Genomic DNA, 20,817 nt, shown 5'->3' on the forward strand with positions numbered 1-20,817 from the left:
AAAGAATAACAATCTCAGTTTGGAAACAAACAAACCAAGAAACAAACAGGAAAAAAAAGCCACAACAAAAATCTTTTCAACAACTGAAAAATATTTCCATAAGCAACATATAATCATCGTGCAAGTTGGAGCATTGGGAGAGAAACAAGCAAGCCCTTGGGCAACCAGGCACACATGACATGCTGTGGGAATCTCAGAAAGGGGTTTGTGCCACCCAGCTGCCAATGTCAGAGCTCCAGACTGGCTGCATGGATACCAGTTCTGTGCAAGGGAGCTGACTCTGGCAGGAGGACAGTGACACACCAGCTGTTTCAGAGACAGGGAGTGCTTGTCCACAGCCCTGCCATGGCAGAGCTTGTCCTTTCTAGGAGGAAAAGGTCCCTGTAGCCCCTTTGATGTGAATGATCACTTTCGGGTGGGTCAGGACTATGCACAGTAGCAGAGGTTTGTGGGATTGTGCTCATTACATCCATTCCTTGGGAAGCATCTCCTGCATTCCCCAAATGGAAGTCCTTCAGGTCCCAGCAGGCTGGACAGAGAGTGCCTCTACCAGATCAGAGGGATTAATGGCCAAGGGCAACCCTGCAGCCAGACATACCATTTTTCTGGCTGCTGTGTTTCCAAAAGACTGAAAAGAGAGAATCCATGTCTTTCTAGGGGTAGATGAGTTCCTGAGTGCAAGCTCAGGGAAGATTGGCTCTTTCAAGGAGCTCAAATTCCTTTTTCTTTATCAGAGGGTCCCATGTTGTCTGACAATGCTGTCCTCCTGCCTCCCAGATGTGCCAGGTACCCCAGGGGCTGTCCCACATCTCCCCGCTCTCCATAAGGGTCAGGGCCTGGATCTCCACATCTCAGAGGCAGATAAACCCAGAGGGACAGAGGTAGGTCATCAAGGGGAACCTGGGCTGGCACTCAGTTTGGTTCCGCTCTGAAGGTCGTGGTTGTTACACCAAACACTTCTGAAGCATCTTTCATTTCTTAGTTTAAGTCCTCCATACTCTGTCCCTGCGTGTGCTCTCTCCCATCTCCTTACACACTTCTTCAACTCTTTTGCAGATCAATAAATAAGGAATAAATGGAGGCAGCAATGGTGGGATCAGACATGGGACAGGAGGCAATGACATCCTACAGAGAAGGGTCCTGGATGTCTGCAAGGTGACTGTATGTGGGATTCTGGCGTAAACTGTTGTAGACATAAATGGTAAGTGCTGGAAAAGCCTCCAGGAAATACTCAGCATAGTCTCCTATTTTGTCACTGATCCTGAAAGAGAACAAAAACAATAAGGATTCTTAAAGCTTGTCCAAGGAGTCAATAGTCCAGGATGCCCTGCTTCCTCCCTTGCAGGGAAAATGCCATTCCAGAAGCTTTCTGATAACACAGGAAGGTTTCCTAGAAACCCCAGAGCTGTGACTGTTCTATACCTTACCTAAACTCCTCAGCCTCTTTTTATTTTTTTTTATTTTTTTTTTTTGCTATTCCTCCAGCACTTCCATCTACCTAATCCCACCTGCATCTTCACTGAAGGGCACTGGTGGCCACGATCCTCAGTGAAACCATCACTAGGAGCTAACACCCCTCTAACCTCACATGTGAGTGTCCATGACTAGAGAGGGTTGAGGAGTGGTTGAGGTCACGGGGTTTGCTCAGCCTGGAAAAGAGGAGACTTGAGGGGAAACCTCATCAGGGTCTGCAGCTTCCTCACGAAGGGAAGCAGAGGGGCAGGTACTGATCTCTGCTCGCTGTGACCAGTGACAGGACCTGAGGGAACAGCATGGTCCTGTGTCAGGGGAGATTGAGGTTGAATATTAGGAGAAGGTTCTTTACCCAGAGGGCAGCTGGGCACTGGAACAGGCTCCTCAGGGCAGTGGTCACAGCAACAAACCTGACAGAGCTCAATAAGTGTTTGGACAACGCTGTCAGGCACATGGTGGGAATGTTGGGGTGTTCTGTACAGGGTCAGGAGTTTGGCTCTATGATCCTCTTAGATCCCTTCCAACTCAGGATATTCTATGATTCTATGCAGCTGTGGCAGGGGCAAGGATGAGAATATATACCCTTTATCTTTGTGTTCATCCAGGTTTCTGATGAGCCTCAGTAGGTCAGTGACATCATTGCTGTAGTGGAAGGATTTGGTGGCACAATTGCCATGTTTTCTAGGTTTGAATGATTTTGGATTCCTGGGATTTTTCATTACATCTAGAATATCTTTGTCAATCTGAAAGAAAGGACATAGATTATTCTCTGCCTTTCACACACCACAGCAGCACATCTACCACCACTGCCTTTCCGCAGGGATGTCATCTTGCATGGGAAAAATCTCCTGACCCTTAAAAGCCTATTTCCCAACACAAGCAGAAGAGTCCACTCTGCAGGGAATGCGCCATACAGCCCCCCTGATTCTGCTAAGGGTTTCCTCTCCTGCTTTGCCAAGGTGTGGCATTTGTATTAGTACTGTCAACATGGCACAGGAGATTTTCCTGCTTGCCTGGAGGGCAGGGGGGACGCAAGAGTCTTGATCTAACTGTGCCACTGAGGACCACGTGGGCTGCTGTACTGAACTGAGACTGTCAGATCCCAAATGATGCAGCACAACGTTACCTGAAGAAGCAGGCCTGGTCTGGCTGCTTTTGAGACAATCAGCAAAACACTTTTGCCAGAAATTTGCTGGCAACGAGGAACAGAGGTCCTTGTCTTAAGTGATCACCAAAAAAGAAACCAAAGCTTTGAAGGTTAACCAGCTAATCTATAATGACCACCCCAGTCAACAGAGCCCACTTAAGCATCGATGTCTTTCCACCAAGCGCCTTAGATTTAATTGTTTCTCCCAGTTGTCTGTATTTGTGTGGGGCTACTTTTCACAGTTACATTTTTAAACACAGCCTATGGAACACTCGGGAGAAGCTTCTGCCTGAATGTCTATAGCTCAAACCTCACATCAGTCCAAAGAGAAGAGGATTACCTCCTTGGTCCACTCTGGATAAGGAAAAGTTTCAGTAACATTACAGTCTTGAAAAATAGTTTTTCGGTTGTCGATATCTTTGATTTGATTCCATATACTCTTCAGGAAGTTGAACCTGCTGTGGAATGAGAAGCTTCCTTAGCTACAATAGGACATGCCTTTTCCCAGCACTACAGTCAGTTCCTGTACCAAAAGCTTTCCCTTTGTACACTGCCAGGACTTACATCTCTTTGCTCCAGAAATAGGGATGTTTGCTCAAACCTTCCAAGCCTCGTTCATCATGAGAGGACAGGCTGCTTATAAGGTCCATAGCCTCCATGTAATCCGGGGATTTAGTGTCCAAATCCTCGATTCTGACTTGCTGAAGGGGTTTCCTACCCCCTGTTAAAATGTACAGCACGAGCCTGCTGAGGGCCTGCAAAGAGACACATCACTGCTCACCTGCCAGGTGCATGGAACTTCCCACCAAATGGGAGGGGACTCGTATTCCTAAGCCCTGTAGGTGTCCAGAAGTATGTAAATACACACCAACACAAACTTGGAAGCTGTGTGCCCAAGGACAGAGGAGACAGGTACGGTAACCTTCCTCTCAGGGGATCTGTGGATATCCCAGGACCAGGCACGGTCTTGCATCCTAACCACTATCATTCTTATGCAGCATCTATTATTACATGGGCTTTCCCACAAATCAAGGTGTTTTCTAGTTGAGGATGCAGAAGGGCTTTCCCTAGGACTCACAGCAACAGAAAATATCAGAGAGAACCTGAAATTTTAAACCATAGGTTGATTCGCAGAGAACTTACCTCTAAATCTGAGTTTACAAGTTCTTCTTGGCCTTCAATCAACTTTCTTTTATTGTCAAAGTCTGCCAAGTAAATTTTGCCACCTAAATCTGATGAAATAAGAGAAATTGTTAACAAATAATGGTGGAAAAACTGGATACAGTCCACCACTGACTTCTGGATGGCCCTTCCTTTAGAAAACAACTTTCTGAAGAGATTTTGGGCTGATATGTCGTGGGCTGATCAGTCTTCACAGCCCTGGAGAGGAGGGCAAAGCTAATGAGACACATAAGGTTGTTCTTTTCACTCCTCAGTGGCTGTCTGTGAACACAGTTATTCAAAGAAGAAATCTAATGCCACGGACACCCCATTTGGCAGAAAGCCATCTATATGTTTACAAATAGCTATGAAACATACTCTCTTAACTGCAGGCAACGGGAATACAAAACAAAAACACAAAAAAAGCAAAAGATAACCTATTACAAAGTTCCTGGGCTGCAGATCCTGGTGAGCAAATCCAAGGGAGTGCAGCTCTCTCAGTGCCTGGAAGATCATCTTCAGAGCAGCTTTGTAATCCTTTTGGTCTTCTGGGTCCTGCAGATGTTCTTGCAGGGTTTTCTCCCAGAGTGGGAAGCACAGGTACATGCAGCCTTTTTCCTTCTCAGACTGGAAGAGCTTCAGTAGACGTTCACAGTGACAACATTTTTCAAAGAACTTTTTCTCTTCATCACCCTCTTTGCTGAGGGTTACTTTTACTGCTACCTCTGTCCCTCCGTGGAGCCCGAGGTAGATGCCTTCCCAAATCCTCTGCTCGATGTAATGAAATGTCTTCAGTTTGCCAATCATAGGGCGATAGATTTGATCAAGCTTTTTCAGCTGGTCCCTCCAGCGTCTGCTGTTTGGTTCCCAGTCTCTGGGGGTTTCTGGAACAAACGTGGCATTGTGCACACGAAGAAGATTTTCCATGCTACGAGAACGATTCCTGTTAGCAACTGCGATAAGGTTCCCAACATCAGTCCTTGCTCCTTTTTCACACAACACCTTCGCTGTATTGTGATCATTTTTCTCCACAGCCACCATCAGCGCTGTGTTGCCCTCCTCATCTGCATCATCAATATCCATTTCATCCTTCTCCAATAAGGTTTTCACCAGCTCTGGGCTCTCCATTTCAACGGCTAGGATAAGGGCACTTTTCCCCCATTCATCTTTGCTCTTCACATCAACACCATGGTCCAGCAGGAAGCGAACTATGGCAAGAACCGACTCAGGTTTTTTTTTTGAATCCTTCTTTAGAGCATGGATCAAGGCATTCCTATCTCTGTTGTCACGAATGTTCACATCAGCCCCCATCTCTTGAACAAGGATTTTTACGGCCGAGAAGTGGCCCTTCCTACAAGCATCCATCAGTGCTGTTTTACCTCCTTCATGCAATTTGGCTTTCTCCTCACTAGTTACCCTCCTCAAATTCACTTCGGCTCCTTTGCTGTACAGGAATTTCAAGGCTTCCTCCTTCCCATACCACGCAGCCTCCATGAAAGCTGTGAAGCCGTTGCTGTCAGGGTCATTAATGTCTGCCCCACGGTCCAGGAGGAGCTTCAGTATTTCCACGTCTCCCATGATCCCTGCCTCAGTAAATGCAGTGCCACCATTGTCCTTCCTGGCATGCAGACAAGCACCCTTTTCCAGCAGAAGTCGGACCAGGTCCACCTCACCAGTTTGCACAGCGGTCTGCAGGGGTGTCCAGCCACCTCCTACTTTGGAGTTCACATCTGCCCCTTTCTCCAGCAGCTCCAGCACAAGTTCTCTCTTTCTGTTCTTCATAGCAGCATTTAGCTCAAAGGCAAGGTCTTTTGCTGTCTTCACATTAGAAGGGGTAGAGACCCCCTGTTGTTTGTGAGCTGCGGGTTCCATGATGGTCAGAAGGGCTCCATACAAGGAATCCTGCTGTAGGATAGGAGAGATGCAATGCTCAGTGCCCTCATTGTGAGGGATGCCTGGGTTTGGCTGATGAAACACGGTAGTTAACGGCTTTTTCACTTAATTAATAAACAGAAAATCCTGCTTTATTAGCCTGCAAAACCTCACCATTTACACTTGATGTCCTGCAGGTCTGTGTGAGGGGTAATTAAGGACAACAATGCCAGTGCCAGCCAGGAGAGCCAAGGCCCAGCAAGAAGCACAGCACTTAAGGAAGGACTCATTGTGTTTGCTTGCCTGGCCTCGGCAGCTCTCACAGCCCAGGCAGGTGTCCCCTGGGGCATCAGGGTGAGGGCACAGGGGAGAACCCAGGCTGTTCTTGCTATAAATATTACCTCAGACTCGTTACAGGTTAGCTAATAAGCCATCCCCCACCAATAGTTTCAGGTGGAGAACACAACGGGCAGGGAGAGATGGACTTTCCCCTTCAGTCTTGTATGGCAGCCACACATAGTCCTGAATGTCCCTGATCCAATACCTGGAATGAGATGGAAAACCAACCTTAATCCCTCCTGCTTCCACAGGCAATTAGGAGACCCTACCTGACAGAAAGCTTTTCCTAAGCTTTTTAACGACACTAAGAGGGTAGGGCCTGATCTGTCTGTATCGATCTAGTATCTAGAAAAGCTCAGACTCCAATACCTATTTTGCTGCCTGCAAAGGCTGGTTCAAGAGACCAGCCCTTTCAGGAATCATTGTCTGACAAGCTGGACTGGAAATAAATTACCTAAGCAAATCAGAAAAGGGAGAGAGAAGTCTTAAGGTATAAAAGTAAAGCGTCAACTCACATGAATTTACTCTCAGGAAAGCCAAAGATCATTTTCTGAATGGTTTATCTCCCCGCCCAGCAGGAAATGAACACGCTATTTCGTTTAGATGCATTTCATTTCCTTGTAATAATTTCTATGCCCTTTGCCACATAGAAAAAAACCAAAACCAAACAAAACAAAGCATTACTTCCTCGGCTAGAAAATCAGCAGAGCATTCCCTGGGCACGGTGGGGCTCAAGTTCCTCGCCCCTGTCGGGAAGGCAGAAGCCTGGGGAGGGGGAAGGCAGGGGCTGAGCACCTACCTTTTCCTCCTCCGAGCCGCAGAGTCGCAAGCCCCGTGCTCCAGAAAATGTTCAGACATTTCTATCCCGCCCCAACTGAACTTTTGACCACGAGCCGTTCGCGTTTGCGTATCGCTGATGTGCAGCGTCACACAGCCCTGCCCGCCTGGTGTCACACAGCCCTGCCTGCTGTCACCCGCCAGGCAAGGCGAAGAAGGGGTCCCTCTGCCCATCCAGAAAACCCGGACGCTGCTTAAAATGCCTTTAAAGCCGCAGAGCGGCTTTTCTCAGCAGCTGCTCTTCACTGCTGCTTCCCAGCAAGTGTCCCCAGGTGGCGTTTGTTTCCCAGGAACTGTACCCGCTGTCCCATCCCAGGAAGGAGAAGCCCCGGGAGCATTTAATCCACTCGCGGAAGGATGTTGGGGTTTCGGGGAGGGTGTTTGGCGACGTTTTTTTTTCAGCACGTAGCAGGGAGGTCGTGAGCAAAGTGCTCTCCCCGTACGGTCCCACACACACAGACCCGGTTTGCAAACATCTGCTCAGCAGTGGCTCGGGAGCTGAAGGCACGGAGACGTTCAGTGCGTCAGTGCTGGGGTTTGGAGTGGTTTGGGTTATTATATGAAGCTTTTCCTCACCTTTTGGTGAATCCATCCACATGAGGAAACTAGCCATGCTGCTAAATTACACCCGGGGAGCCGCTGAGCTCCAGGTCCGCGGTTTCTTCACGGCACTGAGAGGCAGCTCCCACCACCCAGGCACCCTCCTCCTTGGAGCCAGCTCCGTGTAAACAGTGCTGCCCGAGGAGCTTGGTCTCCCAGCCCTTCCCATCTACCTGCAAAGCCTGTGAAGGAAATACATGAAGGAAGCTAGGCTGTGACATCCCACTCAGTTTCCCCCACTGCCCCATGACACAAGGTGAGCTCAGCAGGGCCCACACAACCTCCCCAGCCACCCTCACTGAACTGTGCCAGCTGCAAGATTCTGTTCAGACACGAAGCAGGGCTGAAATTGTGTCAATAAAATCATGCCTGGCTTTCCATGCTGCCTTGGTACGTGCACAAGCTGGGAGTCTGCAGATGTACACGGAGACAGGGCCAGATACAAATGCAGGGCAAAAATGCAGAAAACCCACCTGGAAAGGCTGCATGGATACAGTCCTGCATGTCTTACATGCATATCTTAATCCTTTCTGGATGCCTGCACTGCTGGCTCATGCCTGCACACCAGCTTTCACAAAACTCTGCCTATGCAGAGTCACATCTTTCTACCTTACTGTCATATTGGGCATCCTGCTTCCCACAGCGTGCAGTGCATCCATAAGGTCTAGGAACATCCCACGGTCTCTGGATGGAATTTCACACAGTCTGTGTTGCCACAGGAGACCTTGACACAGCCCCACAGAGACAAAGACACTGAAAACTCAGGGAGCAATCTCAAATCACTCTCGAGGCTGTCAAGATCTCATTTTAATTCACAGAAGGAGTCACTCCCAGTTTAACCAGAGCTGGAGCTCGAGCTGCCAGTGTTAAACTACCCATTTGCAGGCTGGCAAACAAGCAGAGCAGGGGCACATCCCAGGCTCAGATCCAAAAGAATTCAACATTACAGTACATAACAATATCACACCACCCACCCAAGTACAAAAGCCTTCTTCAGTTTGCTGATTTAATTAAAGTCTTTCATTATCTTATGGTGGGAAGATGAAAAACTCTAGGATGGTGGGAACCCAAACCCTAGAATAGTGAGAACAAGGTGTTTGCAACCAGCAGATCTTTGGCAGAAGTATCCTGTGCTTGTACCTCAGCAGAGAAGAATTTGCTGGTAACACTTTCCTTATCTCTCATCCCTCATCCAAATTGCTTTCAAAAGTCATAAGCTTAAACTCAGTCCCTGTGACAGGCAGTTTGTGGCGAATATAAGGCTCTCAAAGGTTTTCTAAAGCACAGGAGTCAGAGAGCTCCTCTCCACAACTATTCCTATAGCCCTGGGCTATGTAGTTCCTGCTGTATTTGCAGATCTGCAGAGTCATTATTTGCCCCCATGAACACAGGGCCTCAGGAGAGGAGCTGCAGAGACACAGTCAGCAGGGAAATCAAGGGCACAGTTAAGCAAATCTTCCTTCTCTTCCATCCTGATGGATGTGCAGCCATTTTTGCAACCCTTCCCCTGAGATAACATCTCCGAGAATCCGTGTCCTGGCTACCAGCCACAAATGAAAATGAAGCAAAATGGGGCAACAAAAACTGCCTGCCAAAGGCAAAATAATTTTTAAAGGAGCTAGGAATAGTAAGATGAGGTTTTTTTCTTCATGTTCCCTTCCTGTGCTTTCTTATTATATTTCCAAAAGGGAATATCCCAGAGTTTATATGCTTGGCCACACTGATGTGACTCTCTGTGCTGGAACACAGCTCTGGAAAATAGTCCACAGAAGGATGCAGTTTAAACACTAACAGGTGATGCTATCCATGTAGGAGCATCAACCACGTTTCACAGAACCATTTAGGTTTGAAAAGACCTCCAAGATCGTCAAGGTAACTGTTACCCAGCACTGCCAAGTCCAACACCAAACCATGTGCCTCAGTGCCACATCTACACATTTTACCATGGAGTATTTTTACAATTTTTAACTGCATTTGCTAGTTTTTTGGACTGCTGCTCAATCCTCATCACTACAAAAAATGGAAAAAACCCAGCATATGCAGCAGGGAAGGAGAGGTGAGGGCAACAGCAAGGGAGGCAGGGACCTCACCAAGCAGGGCAGCGCATCCCAGCCCCTGGGCAAGGAGAGCAGAGCAGGTCCGTTGGAAACATCCCAGATCAGCCATGGTAGGTCCAAAAAGGAGGAGCTAGACTGGGCACCTGAGCTTAAAAGCAGTGGAGGTGGTTCCCCAGCACTGTTCCTCCCAGCTGTTTCTCATCCCCATCTTCCCCCTGGGCCAAGCCCAGGTTGCAGCTGCTCCATATCCGAGCTGTCCTCCAGCACAGGCAGCCCAACCCCGGGGAGGCAGGATGGCTGCAGACCCCACACTACCCTGGCTGCCCCAGCAGCATCAGAGAGCTTGAAAATTAGCTTTAATTTTTTTTCTCAGATCCCGAGGTACCCCGGGGATAAGAATCCTTGTGCGCAGCTGGAGCGGATTGGCAACCTTGGCATTTAGCTGCCTGCGAGGGAGAGTGAGCCGTATGGAAACACATCAGCTGTGATTTCTGGCACTTTGTTCAGGCAAAGGCCTTGAAGTGGAAGCTGCCGAGTGGGAATCAGTGCCATACAGCTGCTCCCTCCCTGTCATCCCGCCCGGGGGCTGTCAGAGCACTGCGGAACTCGGGGCAGGGCATTTGCCGTGTTTGAAATGGCTCAGTGCATCCCTTTTGCTGCTGAGCTTCCTTCAAATACATCTTTAAATAACATTGCATTTCTTTGCAGTCTTTCTTTAAAAAAAAAATAAATAAATCATGGATGTACACGCGTGCAAACACGGATTTGCCGGCATGTGTATGTTGTCACGCGTGTATCCATGGAAGATGAAGGCTCAGCATCCATACGCTTGTATGTGCACATCCACCTGCCTAAACACGTGTCTTTGTGGGGCCAGTTGTGCACCTGTGCCCATGTCCTAAGGCCACCCTGAAGCTGCTTGGTCCCACCACAGCGGGGACCCCCTGAGTGACGATGCCACCCCACTGAGCAGCTGCTGGGAACACGCTGGGTCCCAGGGCAGAGGGAAACGGGTGGTTTTTTCCACCAAATAAATCCACACACCCCCACCCCCCCGTCCTGGCTCATGGAAACCTGGCCCTGGAGCAAGTATGTGTTCACACCCCGGGGGGGGGCCAGCGCCAGCCCCCACATTTGCTCCCTGAGCTCAGATCTTCTCTGCTGCTTCCAAATTCGCAGCCTCCTCCCTGGGAAACTTTGGCCGTGGTTTATTGGAAGCGATCGCTGCCGGCCGTGCCCGAAGGCAGTCATGGGAAGCTTTGGCTCCTCTTTCTCAAAGTGGTTTTGTGGGTTGGAGTCTTTTATCCCCCCAAGGCTTTAAGGTTTTGTCATACTGCCACTGGACATGGCAAACAATTGCAGAAGATGCGCTGGATCCAGGCTTGCTTTCAGTGATGGAATTGTCTCTCTGGGAAGCATCTCAGGCTTGTAAAGACGAAACTGTGCTGCAAATGGGATTCTCCAGAATCAGCAGTGGGGTCTGAGTGCTAACACAAAGGCTGAGGCTCAGCTTGGGCCATGCATGATGCGTCAAGAATGGACATAAATTTTCTTCTAAAGAAAGCTCAAATGGATTGTAATTCTATATTTTTCTTACCTTTTTTTTTGTTGTTGGTTTACTTAAATATTTTTTAATCAGTGTTAAATTAGCTTCAAGTCTGCAAGACAAAGTATTCATATTTTTCATTTAGAAGCTGCAGTTAAAAAAACAAATCAGCAACACTATTTTTTTTGTTTCTAGCTGCTTCTAGACTGCTTTACTGCTCTAACTCTTTTGTGACAAATAATTTAAGCACTTCCTGGACACCTTTCAGCTCATTTCTTCCCTCTGACATGCACAAAGGTTAGGTATACATGCAGACCGCTGTGATTCCAAATCACCTGGCTTGTAAGACAAGGCCATGCTTAATTAAAAAGGGAATAAAAGACAGGGGGAAGTTCAACCAGCCTTCCTCTGGATAGGTAGGGAATAGGGATGGAGCAACATCGATGTATTTTTCAATCAGTGGTGATCCTTGCACCCTGCATGGCTGTATTAGAAGGGACATAAAGTTTTGTTATAGCTGCAGGTGCTTGTAAAAGGCATTTTAATGGCAGAGGATGGCTTGTGTTCACAGTAACACCTTGGAACATACATGCTCCAGTGATTCCAGCTCCTCCTCAGCAGTCCCCACACGCTCTCCTCTGCTGACGCAGGCCAGTTAATTTTGGCTTCCAAAACACACAATAAATAGAAAGAAGGCAGCTTAAAAACCATGCTTTGGTTGGGTTTTTATTTAGAGCATTAACATCTTCGAGCTACACTTGGATGCTCCCCTCCCTGCAATATCTGTATTCAAAACTTAACTCCTGCTTTCGTTCTTGCTGTGAACTGTTCGGTTTTCTTCAATAAGCCAAACACCAAAAAGCTTTACACTTCACAAATCTTCCCCCTTCCTTTTCTGCTCCTGACATTGCCACTTTTAAAGTGACTGGAAATGCCCCTTAAGTCACCCAACACAAGCAGATTTGTGGGCTTTGCAAAGCATCCAAAATTAAAATGTAAAATTTAATTGAAAGCCCACAAGCAAAAAAGCCCCAGCCCACGCTCTCACAGTATTTTCCTCTTTACATTTTGTTTTGTAATGACAACATCACGTCAGTAATGAAAACAGACCATTGTGCATTGTTCACTTCAGTAACACAGCAAAGGTGTTTCCAGTTGTAAGAATAAATAATAAATAAGAAAGCAGCTAATATCTCCCTGTAAATGGAGTTGGGACCTACTGAGGCTCAGAGGTAGGACCAAGATGGGGACAGTGGAAGAGGACTCATAGAATAACATCCCCAAACTGGTCCTCAGTCCCTTGTTCTGCTCAAACAGCTGCTAAAAGCCAGAGTGATCCTGTGCTCAAGCTGGTGCTGGGACAAGGGGGGCAAAAGACACTTCCCTTGGCAAGGGGTGAGTACCAGTGGGTGAGGACATCTGGGTTTGGGTTTTAGGGATAAATGGAGCCACATGAAGTGGCCCCAAGCTCTCTCAGCAGGAAACTGTGCTGGTGGTGTGTTCTCCATCAGCCAGCACAGGACACTGGCGGAATCCCCATCACCCACCAGCACAGCTTCTGGCACCATTGCTGCCAGATGGGATCCACACCTTTCCAGGCGGCTGCAGGACCCAGAAATTCCTGCTGAGAGGGACTTTCAGAAGAGGTCCCCCCCAGGTCTGAGCTGATGATATATCCTGACGCCCCTCCGAGACACTGAATTCATGGCACATGTTGCTGTCTTGCTCACACCACGGGTTTCTGGTAAAGTGCTATGGCTGCAGACTGGTTTCACCAGCCCAGGGAATACCAAGCCCAATTATAAACCAGCACAAAGCCCAGGTTTTCTCTCCCATGTGTGAAAATTACGTTTTCCATGGGATCACTCACCACAGTGCCTTTTCCACATCGCTATTCTCTCTCTAGGACAAGCTGCCATCCACATCTTTAAAGGGAGAAAGGAAAAACATGCACTGCAAAGCATCTTTGTTCTGCCATCCGTGGTCCTCTGAGCTGATGGAAAACCTGCCTCCTGAGACCCCTCTAGCAGCTCTCCCTGCTGCTATGGGCATACCTTGCTCCATGGTCGCATTACAGATCTGTCTGGTCACGTTAAATTATTATACAGAAGAGGTGGGACACATGCTAAGTGCTACAATAGCTAAAATAATTTAATTTTCACAAGCTCCTCGGAGCAAGGGCTGCGTGTATGCTTTCAGCAGTGCTCTCCTAATAAATATATATATATATATATATAACAATAACAATAATGATAAAATAAATAACAATAATAGTAATTAAAAGTTACGCATGTGACCTAAGATTCTCTGCAATCTAAAGGTCGTTGAGCTCAAGCGAGGGATAAAAAGGTCACTGCTCGGGATGCACTGCACTGGAAGGAGGTGTAAAGCTTTGATGCAGAGCATGCATAGGAAACAGCAGAAGGATCTCAGGATCAGGAGAAGGCAGATGCAGGATCCCTCCAGCTGCAAATGCCACGTAGTCTTTGGGCTTTCATTCTGGCCATTCCCTCATAGGAAAAGCTCTGCATGAGGGAATGGCAGGCTCCTGTGCTGGCCTCCCAGCCAGTGGCTGATGCTGCAGCTCAGGGGCAGGGTCCTGAGAGCAGGTGGGAGCTCTCCGGTTATGGATGTTTAGGGGAATCCGATCTTCTTCCAGGACTTGCAACTCGAATCTGATTTCTTTCAGTCTCTGCAGAGGTGCAGGTCTCCGGTTGAGCTGCAAGGGGAGGTACCAGGTTCCCACCTGCTCCGTTCCTCCAGGGAGGGAGGACTGCTCTTCCCAGCGGCTCAGTGGGCAGCGGGAAGCACTCGAGGTCCTGGGGATCCTGCTGAAATCCCAGGACTTCAGCTGAAACCCCGCCGTGCAGACCTCAGACCCTGCTAACCATGTCCCAGCCTCCGCCTGGTCCCCCGGCTCGTCCCCCCGTGGTGGCTTCGGGCTCGGGTCAGGTATGCGACCTCTTGCTGGTGCCGCGGCTGGTGGCCTGCTTGGTCATGTCCTGGTAGGAGGCGGATTTCAGGAACCGGGGGTAGGAGTCCTTCTCCATCAAAGTGCGGGTCTTGGCCTGGGCTTCGTTGAAGCAAGCGGAGGTGGCACCGGAGAGGTTCTTGCGGGTGATCTCCCTGGTTTCGTGGTCGATATTCACCTGCAAGGAAGCAGCATCCCTAAACATTAGCTCGGCATTAACTCCCCTTCTGTGGGGGGGAAAAACCTGGTTTTCCGCATTTTTAGGCGAGGGTGAAGATTCTTGCAAGCCTTTCTATCTCTTCGTGGTTGCACTCCATGACCTTAGAGGTCTGTTCCAATATTAATGGTTCAATGGTGACAGACCACACGATGTTAGAGATGAAAGCTTTCATGAACAAGCACTCATCTTCCCACTGATATGACAGCACGTTAATAAAACCCACCAGGATATTTTATTCCTTTCCTCTCCCCCTATTTGTTTCCACAGGACAGAGGCAGAAAATGCTCTCACCTCCCTGGGTGCCTCACTTTGGACAAACTCCTCGAAGATCCTGTTGGCTTTGGAGGCCAGCTTGGTTTTTGACCGGGTCTTTTTGAAGTCCTCACATGCCAGCCAGAAGTCGAGGTTCTCCTCGCTGAACTCTGTCTTCAGGAAGGTGTGGAAAGCATTCACCCCACCTGAGGAGGGGGGAGAAGAGCAGTTAATGGGGCAGAAGGCAGGGAGGAAAAGGAGGACCACCACCAGACACAGCGCTGCCCTTCGAGCATCGCCCTGGGAGCTCAGACCATGACATCTGCAGATTTCCTTTCCCTCCGGGCAAATTCCACCCTCTGAGACACTGCTAATTGGCCTCTAGACTCCAATAAAATCCTTTCCCACAGACAAGTAATCCTCTGGTTGTATTTATCTAACCTTTCTTTAATGAGGCTTCAGAGTATTTTCTTTACAGCTTCGGAAAAGAGCTAATTCTACCTAAGGAGAAATCCACTGACGCATCGGTGCGTCTGCAGGAACCAAGCCTTTATTTTTATTTCTCAGCTGAGATCCGGGGAGGACAAGATGCTGAGGATGGGAGAGTAATTGCAGCAAGGATTTCAGAGCCGTGCTGGGAGGATGGATTAAGTTACAAAGCCGGAGATGCTCGTTAGCCATCACAGCACGTGATGAAGGCTGGAAAAAAAAAATTATGCCTAGCCCCAAACTATTGCTGTGGAAGGACTTTGTCGTGCTGGGGAATAGCTTTTAAAGTAGACAACTACTTTTGTATTAAAATTTGGCACTTCTGCCACTGTGTGCCTGCTGTGAGGGAGGGATTACATGGGGACCTCAAAAAGAGGTCCCCTCTCTGGGTCTGGAGGTGCTGTCTGCATGGAGGAGAGGGAGACAGAACCTCACAGGAGACCTGTGCATCACATACACACAATATTGCAGGGGGAAATGGCTATGGCAACTCAGTAAAACAGCTGAATTCCTTCTCCCCGTGGAAGAGCCATCCCCAGAGGCACAGGACAGACAGACAGAGGGCAGCAATGCAGTTTTCTGAGCAAGCCTGTGGGGAGGTGGCTGCATCGCTGTGCAAAGGAGGACGCTGCAAGCAGACACTCTGCCTTCTCCCGAGTGTGGAGAAAGGGATGGTCCGGGAATGCCATGACATTCCCTGACAGACTGCTCCACATGGGATGCCCATGACGATGCTCCTGTCCCGAGGCAGCAGCAAGGCATTGTGAGACAGCACTCATCCTCCCAAAAGCACCCAGCCAGAAGAAAAGGGTACAGCTTCCCAAGTCAGGCAATGAACCCCGTGCATCAGCTCTGTCTGGGCAGGAAAGGGACCTCTTTCTAAATCCTAAAGCATCTCATTTGAGGAGGAGATGAGATTTCTTTGGATGCTCACTTCAGGCATACAGCTCACTGGGAGCTGTATTTTGTGCTACCTGCTCTCACCAAGAGAAGAAATCAAAATGCTACTCACTTTTACTCTTCAGGAGCTGGTCGAAGGACTCCCTCCATTCCAGTACCTCTCGTGAGGAGTCTCTGGAAAAGACAAAAGGATGTAAGGCTTGCTGTCCTGCTGTGAAGGATGGGAGCACTTCGGTTCTGTGGCTCCATCAATGGGAGACAGTGCAAGAAGGGAGGCAGCAGCACTCGGCAGGAAACGAAAGCGAGAGGCCAATGTCCATTACCTGTGGGCTCTCTTTCCTTTCTCTCTCTCTTTTACCGTCCCTGAAGGCTCACCAGACCTCAGCTCCATAGTGCTGGCCAGGAGGTTCTCTAAAGAATGCTCAGAAGAGCCTTTATCTGCTGGTACAAGCCCAGCACAGCCTCCTCTGCAAGCAGAGACCCAGCCCTCAGCAACAATATTTAGTATTTTGTTTTTAATGCTGCCTGCATTCCCCAGGGATCCCAGGCACTGGTCTGAGACACCAAGAACTGTGGGAGCCCCCTGGGTTTCTTGCCTATTGCTAAGGCCCTGCTCTCTGTGCCTAATGCCAGAGCATCAGTTCCCCCATCTGATTTTATAACCGGTGGAGCTGGGAAGTGATCCGCCTTCCCGGCCTGCCTGGGTGGGACTATGGGGAGGGGGAGCTGCACTCTGTGCTCTCTGCTGCGCAGATGGGCAGGATTATCCCTCGGGACAGCCTGGTCCATGGGGACCTGTCCCGGGCTGAACCTGGGACATGGCACTGCTTGGCTTACCTCCGCCTGGAGCCCAGCTGCAGCTTGCTGGAGGTCCCGATCCCGTGTCCCAGCTCTGGTTTATGGAGCAGGATCCCTAAGCGGGTCTTCAGATCCTTGGCTCTGGAAGGGAGGAAGGGGAGAGGTGGGCTTGCTGGACTGTCGGACTGCTGCTGCCACCCCCTCACCTCGCAGGGGCTGCACCCCACGGGCTCGGTGGGGGCAGCCCTCGCTCCCCAGCTTCAGCCTCCTCTTTGCTTTCCGATGTATGAAATAAATGCTCCCCCAGTTGCTTTGTCTGCTCCCTGGCAACCACGTTCAGCAGCGCATTAAGCCTGCGGGACTGTTTTCTCCCGCTTGCTTCCCAGGTAGAGTCGCATGAAATACAAAGCACGACGAGCTTTTTCCTTTGGGGCAGGTAGCAGAGCAGCTGCTGAGTGCTCAGCTGGAGCCCCCGCAGCCCCCGCAGCTAACCTGGCTCCTTTTGCCATCCCGCTCTCCCGGCAGGACTACACTTCTCCCAAACCACTGGAAAAACACAGCGATTGCTTTCTGCCCGGCGGAGCGGGAGCCTGTCCCTGCTGTCAGGTTTCTGCTGCCTGGCTTTCTTTTTGGGGTGCCCCTGAGCCACCAGGAGCCTGTCACCACGCCATGGAGGGGGCCGTGCTCCCCAGTGGCACCATCCACCTACCCCATGCCTTCAGAGCCAGCGAGCCCGGCGGCAGCACGATGCTCCTGCGCCAGAGGCTGGGATGCTACTGCCTGTCACCGCTCTGGGGCGAGGGAATGGAGGCACCTCCCTACCGAGAAATCGCTGCGGCAACACGGAGGGAGAATCGGCTCCTCTCCCCAGGGTCCCCCCGAGGCACCGTGCGGCCCCGCTGCTATTTGTGTGCTGCAGCTCGTTCCGGCGTCCCCAGGCGCCCATACAAAAATAAGTGTTTAAATGTCAAGCCGGCAGCGCGGGGCTCCGTACCCGTGTTTGGCAGGAGGAGCAACATGTCACTTAACAGTTCAACCGTGTTGACAAAAATACTCCCGCTGCTGTCAACTTGAAGCAACTTCTGCAGAGATGGAGCCGGAGAAACCCTGGTGTGTTTGTACACCCGGACACTGGGCAGCCCTGTCCAGCCTCCTCTCCCTCCGCGTGTTTCACCTCTGCGTTCCCCTCCTGGGGAGCAGAACGGGTGCAGCCAAAAATCACTTCGCTGCGTGTTTGCTTGCAGTCTGCACCCCAGTTTCTACCGAAACAACACAGCCGCAGCAGCAGAGGCCGGTCCAGGTGCACCTTTTCCAGCTAACCCTCTGCATCCCAGAACTGCGGCGTGGCGAAGCTCCTTACCTTTCCAGGCAAGTGATGGGGAGCGAGGCTAACCCCCGGCACATGCTGAGAGCTGGGCACCCAGGCATCCAGCAACTCATCCGGTCCTTGCGGCGATGGCAGGGGTGTGCAACAGGTGGCTGCAGCACCACCTGCGCCCGCGGTCGTGTGCTGTCGGCTGGAAAAGCGGCGAGGAGCTGTGCTTTATATCGGGTGGGAGGCGGGAGAGCTGGGAGGGGGACCCTGCATCGCTCCAGCCTCCAGCCAACCAAAAGCTGCTCTGGCAGCGCCCGTGAAGATAACAGCTTAGGTAAGTTAGTGTGTGCTGTTAGGGGAGGGGGGTGTGGGAGGCCCAGGCTTGTCCTTGAGCATCACAGTCATAGCTGCTTCCTCGATAACAGGAAAAAACAGGCTCGTTTCCACCGACGTGTGGAGCTTGCTGAGTAACCGGCGGCGGGTGGGAACGCGGGTGGGGAGAGCGAGAGGGACAGGACAGACGCTGTAGTGCACAGCAAGTCGTCAGCTCCCTCCTGCTGCCCGAGGGCTTCCAATCCTCCCAGCACTTCCATCGCAGCAGCAGGCTTTTCCCAAGTGGTTTAAGCAGGGGATGCCAGTCCTCAGCAGAGTCAGGCCGATTTGCAGCATCCCAGGGGTAGGAGGATTTGCATTTCCTGAGGCAATGCAATCCACAGAGAGCAGAAGGGTGTACTGTTTCCAATTCCTCGCAAATTACACGGCCAGTCCACAGCTGGAATACATAAGGATTGATGCCTGTCCCCACAAGTTGGCTGAGGTTGCATTTCTTCATCACGAATTCTCTACTGGGTGTATGATGGGAGAAGGGAAGAGGAGGGGATGCACATCAAAGAAAGTCTGAGCAAAGCTGGGGAAAGCATGTGAGAATGGTGGATCCTGAAGAGACATGAAGATGGAAAGGAGACAAAACAGGGGAGGGGTTGGAAGCTGGAGGGGAAGGACTGAACCAGCAAAACAGAGAGATGAAGAGAAAGGGTTAAACCAGTGTCACACACTGCACACCAGCAAACCCCAAGGTCTGGTGCCACAAACAGAGGTCCACAACAGCCAGCAGGTCCCCCATGCCAAAGTCAGGCTCACATAGGATTCCAGAGACCTGAAATCCCCCCACTCAGTGGCTCCTGGAAGGGAGCTCTCACCACAGTGCAGGGAGTGACTTTAATCCCCCCAGCTCACAGCTGTCCCAGGGCAAGGGCAAGAGCTGCCACTTCCACTCCTCCTCTCTCCTCCTCCCCACTTGGTCCCTGCTGTTCCAAGCTCCACAGCCAGCACAGACATTTTTCCAGAGCTCAGGTTGTCTCCTACCCTTGCTGCCTGCATTTATCACACAGAGCAAGTTGCCAGAGCATCTTTCCCATGGGAGATGAGCTGTGCCAGGAGAGTGGCAGCACAAAACCATCTTGGCCCTGTGCTGGAAAGAAAGGCTTCTCTCAAGCTGCCTTCAGGGAGCCAGGGTGTGAGGATATCAGCATGGAAAACTTTAAAAGGAGTACTAGGCACCTCAGCTCCCCTGAGCTGTAAAGGGGAGTCTTGTCTTTCTCCCAGTACTTAGCAAAAAAACACAGAATTGTTTTACCCAAAGCGAGGCATGGAACATGCATCAGGACTAATGACTGAACACACATTTTTAGCTCCTGTCTTGGCTTTGAAGCAAGAGCAGCCACTTTCCCGATAGCTCTGTTGGTTTTTTTTCCCCTCAAATAATCAAGTTTAAGCCTTCTTGGTTAGCAGATATTCAGCTGCAGATAAATGGAGCTACACAAAGCTCTTATTCACGCCTTCTCTGTGCCTTAAAAGCATGGTTAGAGTTGTGATCCTTGCTGTGGATTTAAAGAAAGAAGGGGAAGAGGAGAGGTGAGAGGGCTGTAAGATTGCCTTTGCCTCTGTAGACACCAAGAAGGTCTGTGCATGCCCACAGAGTGGACATCACTTGACCTACCACAGGTCTTGGAAGTGCTTGGCCACCTCAGCCTAGTGCTCCAGCCCAGTTCACCACCATGCTGGGAGCACTGGTGTCGCAGTGGCAGTGCCATGCTCACGTGGGCATGGGCTCCTGGTAGCCACAGGAGGGGGTCACACCCAGGTATTTCGCAGAATCACATAAGTCTCGAGTTGGAAGGGACCTCTGAAGATCATCCAGTCCAACCCCCTGCTAAAGCATGTTGGCACTCACCTCCCAGCTGCAGCAGGTGCCCAGTAGCTGTGGGTTTGGGGTGGCAATGTCCCTTCTCCTTCATCACCTGCATCTCTGTCTCCTCCCTGGTTTTCCACACAGATGCAGTGCTCAGCAGTGCCCTGGTGTTGTTCTACCTCGTCATTTTGGGGCATGCCTGGTGTTAAGCAGGACTTCATCTCTCTCCTTTTCCCCTTTAGAACTGCAGCTCATAGTTCCAGCTGCCAATCTGCAAAGCCATAGGATGTTCTGGTAACTCTCCCCGGTGTTTGAGGCATCCTCAGAGCAGGTTATGCCAGAAGAAAACCTCCAGGAGGCTACACATGTGTTACAGGCACACAGGACAGATGATTTCTGGCAGCAACTCCATGGTGCCCAGCAAAGCCACTGTGCTGGAAGCCATGTGTTGTTTGAAGCAGCCAGGGAAAAGTAACTGTATGGCAAAAACACACCCAGGATGGCAGCAACAGCAATGGGAAAGGAGCATGAGGGATGTGAGCTGGAGAGGAAAAACTGCACATCTCTGCCTTGAGATTACAGCCTACCAAAAACTCTGCTTTGCTTCAGTCCATGAGTCTCCACTGCTTTTTCCCATGACGTGTGTTGA

General features: G+C 50.2%; 2 protein-coding genes across 6 annotated transcripts; both read right to left on the reverse strand.

Annotated features, from left to right (window-relative positions):
* Positions 1-64: 64 nt before the first annotated feature.
* On the reverse strand, positions 65-6,916 carry RNASEL (ribonuclease L). 3 transcript variants are annotated; one of them, XM_018078943.1, is made up of 8 exons: positions 6,792-6,916; positions 6,055-6,197; positions 4,219-5,686; positions 3,764-3,852; positions 3,185-3,375; positions 2,961-3,075; positions 2,056-2,216; positions 65-1,261 (listed from the first exon to the last, which is right to left on the reverse strand). In XM_018078943.1, the coding sequence occupies exons 3-8, from the start codon at positions 5,651-5,653 to the stop codon at positions 1,126-1,128; spliced, it is 2,127 nt and encodes a 708-aa protein (XP_017934432.1). In that variant the 5' UTR covers positions 5,654-5,686; positions 6,055-6,197; positions 6,792-6,916; the 3' UTR covers positions 65-1,125. The 3 variants fall into 3 exon arrangements, with proteins under 3 accessions (XP_017934432.1, XP_017934431.1, XP_008932196.2); XM_018078942.1 differs by having other exon boundaries at positions 2,961-3,078; XM_008933948.2 differs by lacking the exon at positions 6,055-6,197 and having other exon boundaries at positions 2,961-3,078.
* A 4,822-nt stretch (positions 6,917-11,738) lies between these two features.
* RGS16 (regulator of G protein signaling 16) lies at positions 11,739-18,169 on the reverse strand. Of its 3 annotated transcripts, none has more exons than XM_008933911.3 (5): positions 18,023-18,169; positions 16,702-16,803; positions 15,977-16,038; positions 14,515-14,681; positions 11,739-14,181 (listed from the first exon to the last, which is right to left on the reverse strand). In XM_008933911.3, the coding sequence occupies exons 1-5, from the start codon at positions 18,100-18,102 to the stop codon at positions 13,981-13,983; spliced, it is 612 nt and encodes a 203-aa protein (XP_008932159.1). In that variant the 5' UTR covers positions 18,103-18,169; the 3' UTR covers positions 11,739-13,980. The 3 variants fall into 3 exon arrangements, with proteins under 3 accessions (XP_008932159.1, XP_017934634.1, XP_017934635.1); XM_018079145.2 differs by lacking the exon at positions 18,023-18,169 and adding an exon at positions 17,372-17,456; XM_018079146.2 differs by lacking the exons at positions 16,702-16,803; positions 18,023-18,169 and adding an exon at positions 16,188-16,506.
* Positions 18,170-20,817: the final 2,648 nt, after the last annotated feature.

The sequence above is a fragment of the Manacus vitellinus genome, unplaced genomic scaffold (assembly GCF_001715985.3).
Source record: "Manacus vitellinus isolate BGI_N305 unplaced genomic scaffold, ASM171598v3 scaffold_44_pilon, whole genome shotgun sequence".
Lineage (NCBI taxonomy): Eukaryota > Metazoa > Chordata > Aves > Passeriformes > Pipridae > Manacus > Manacus vitellinus.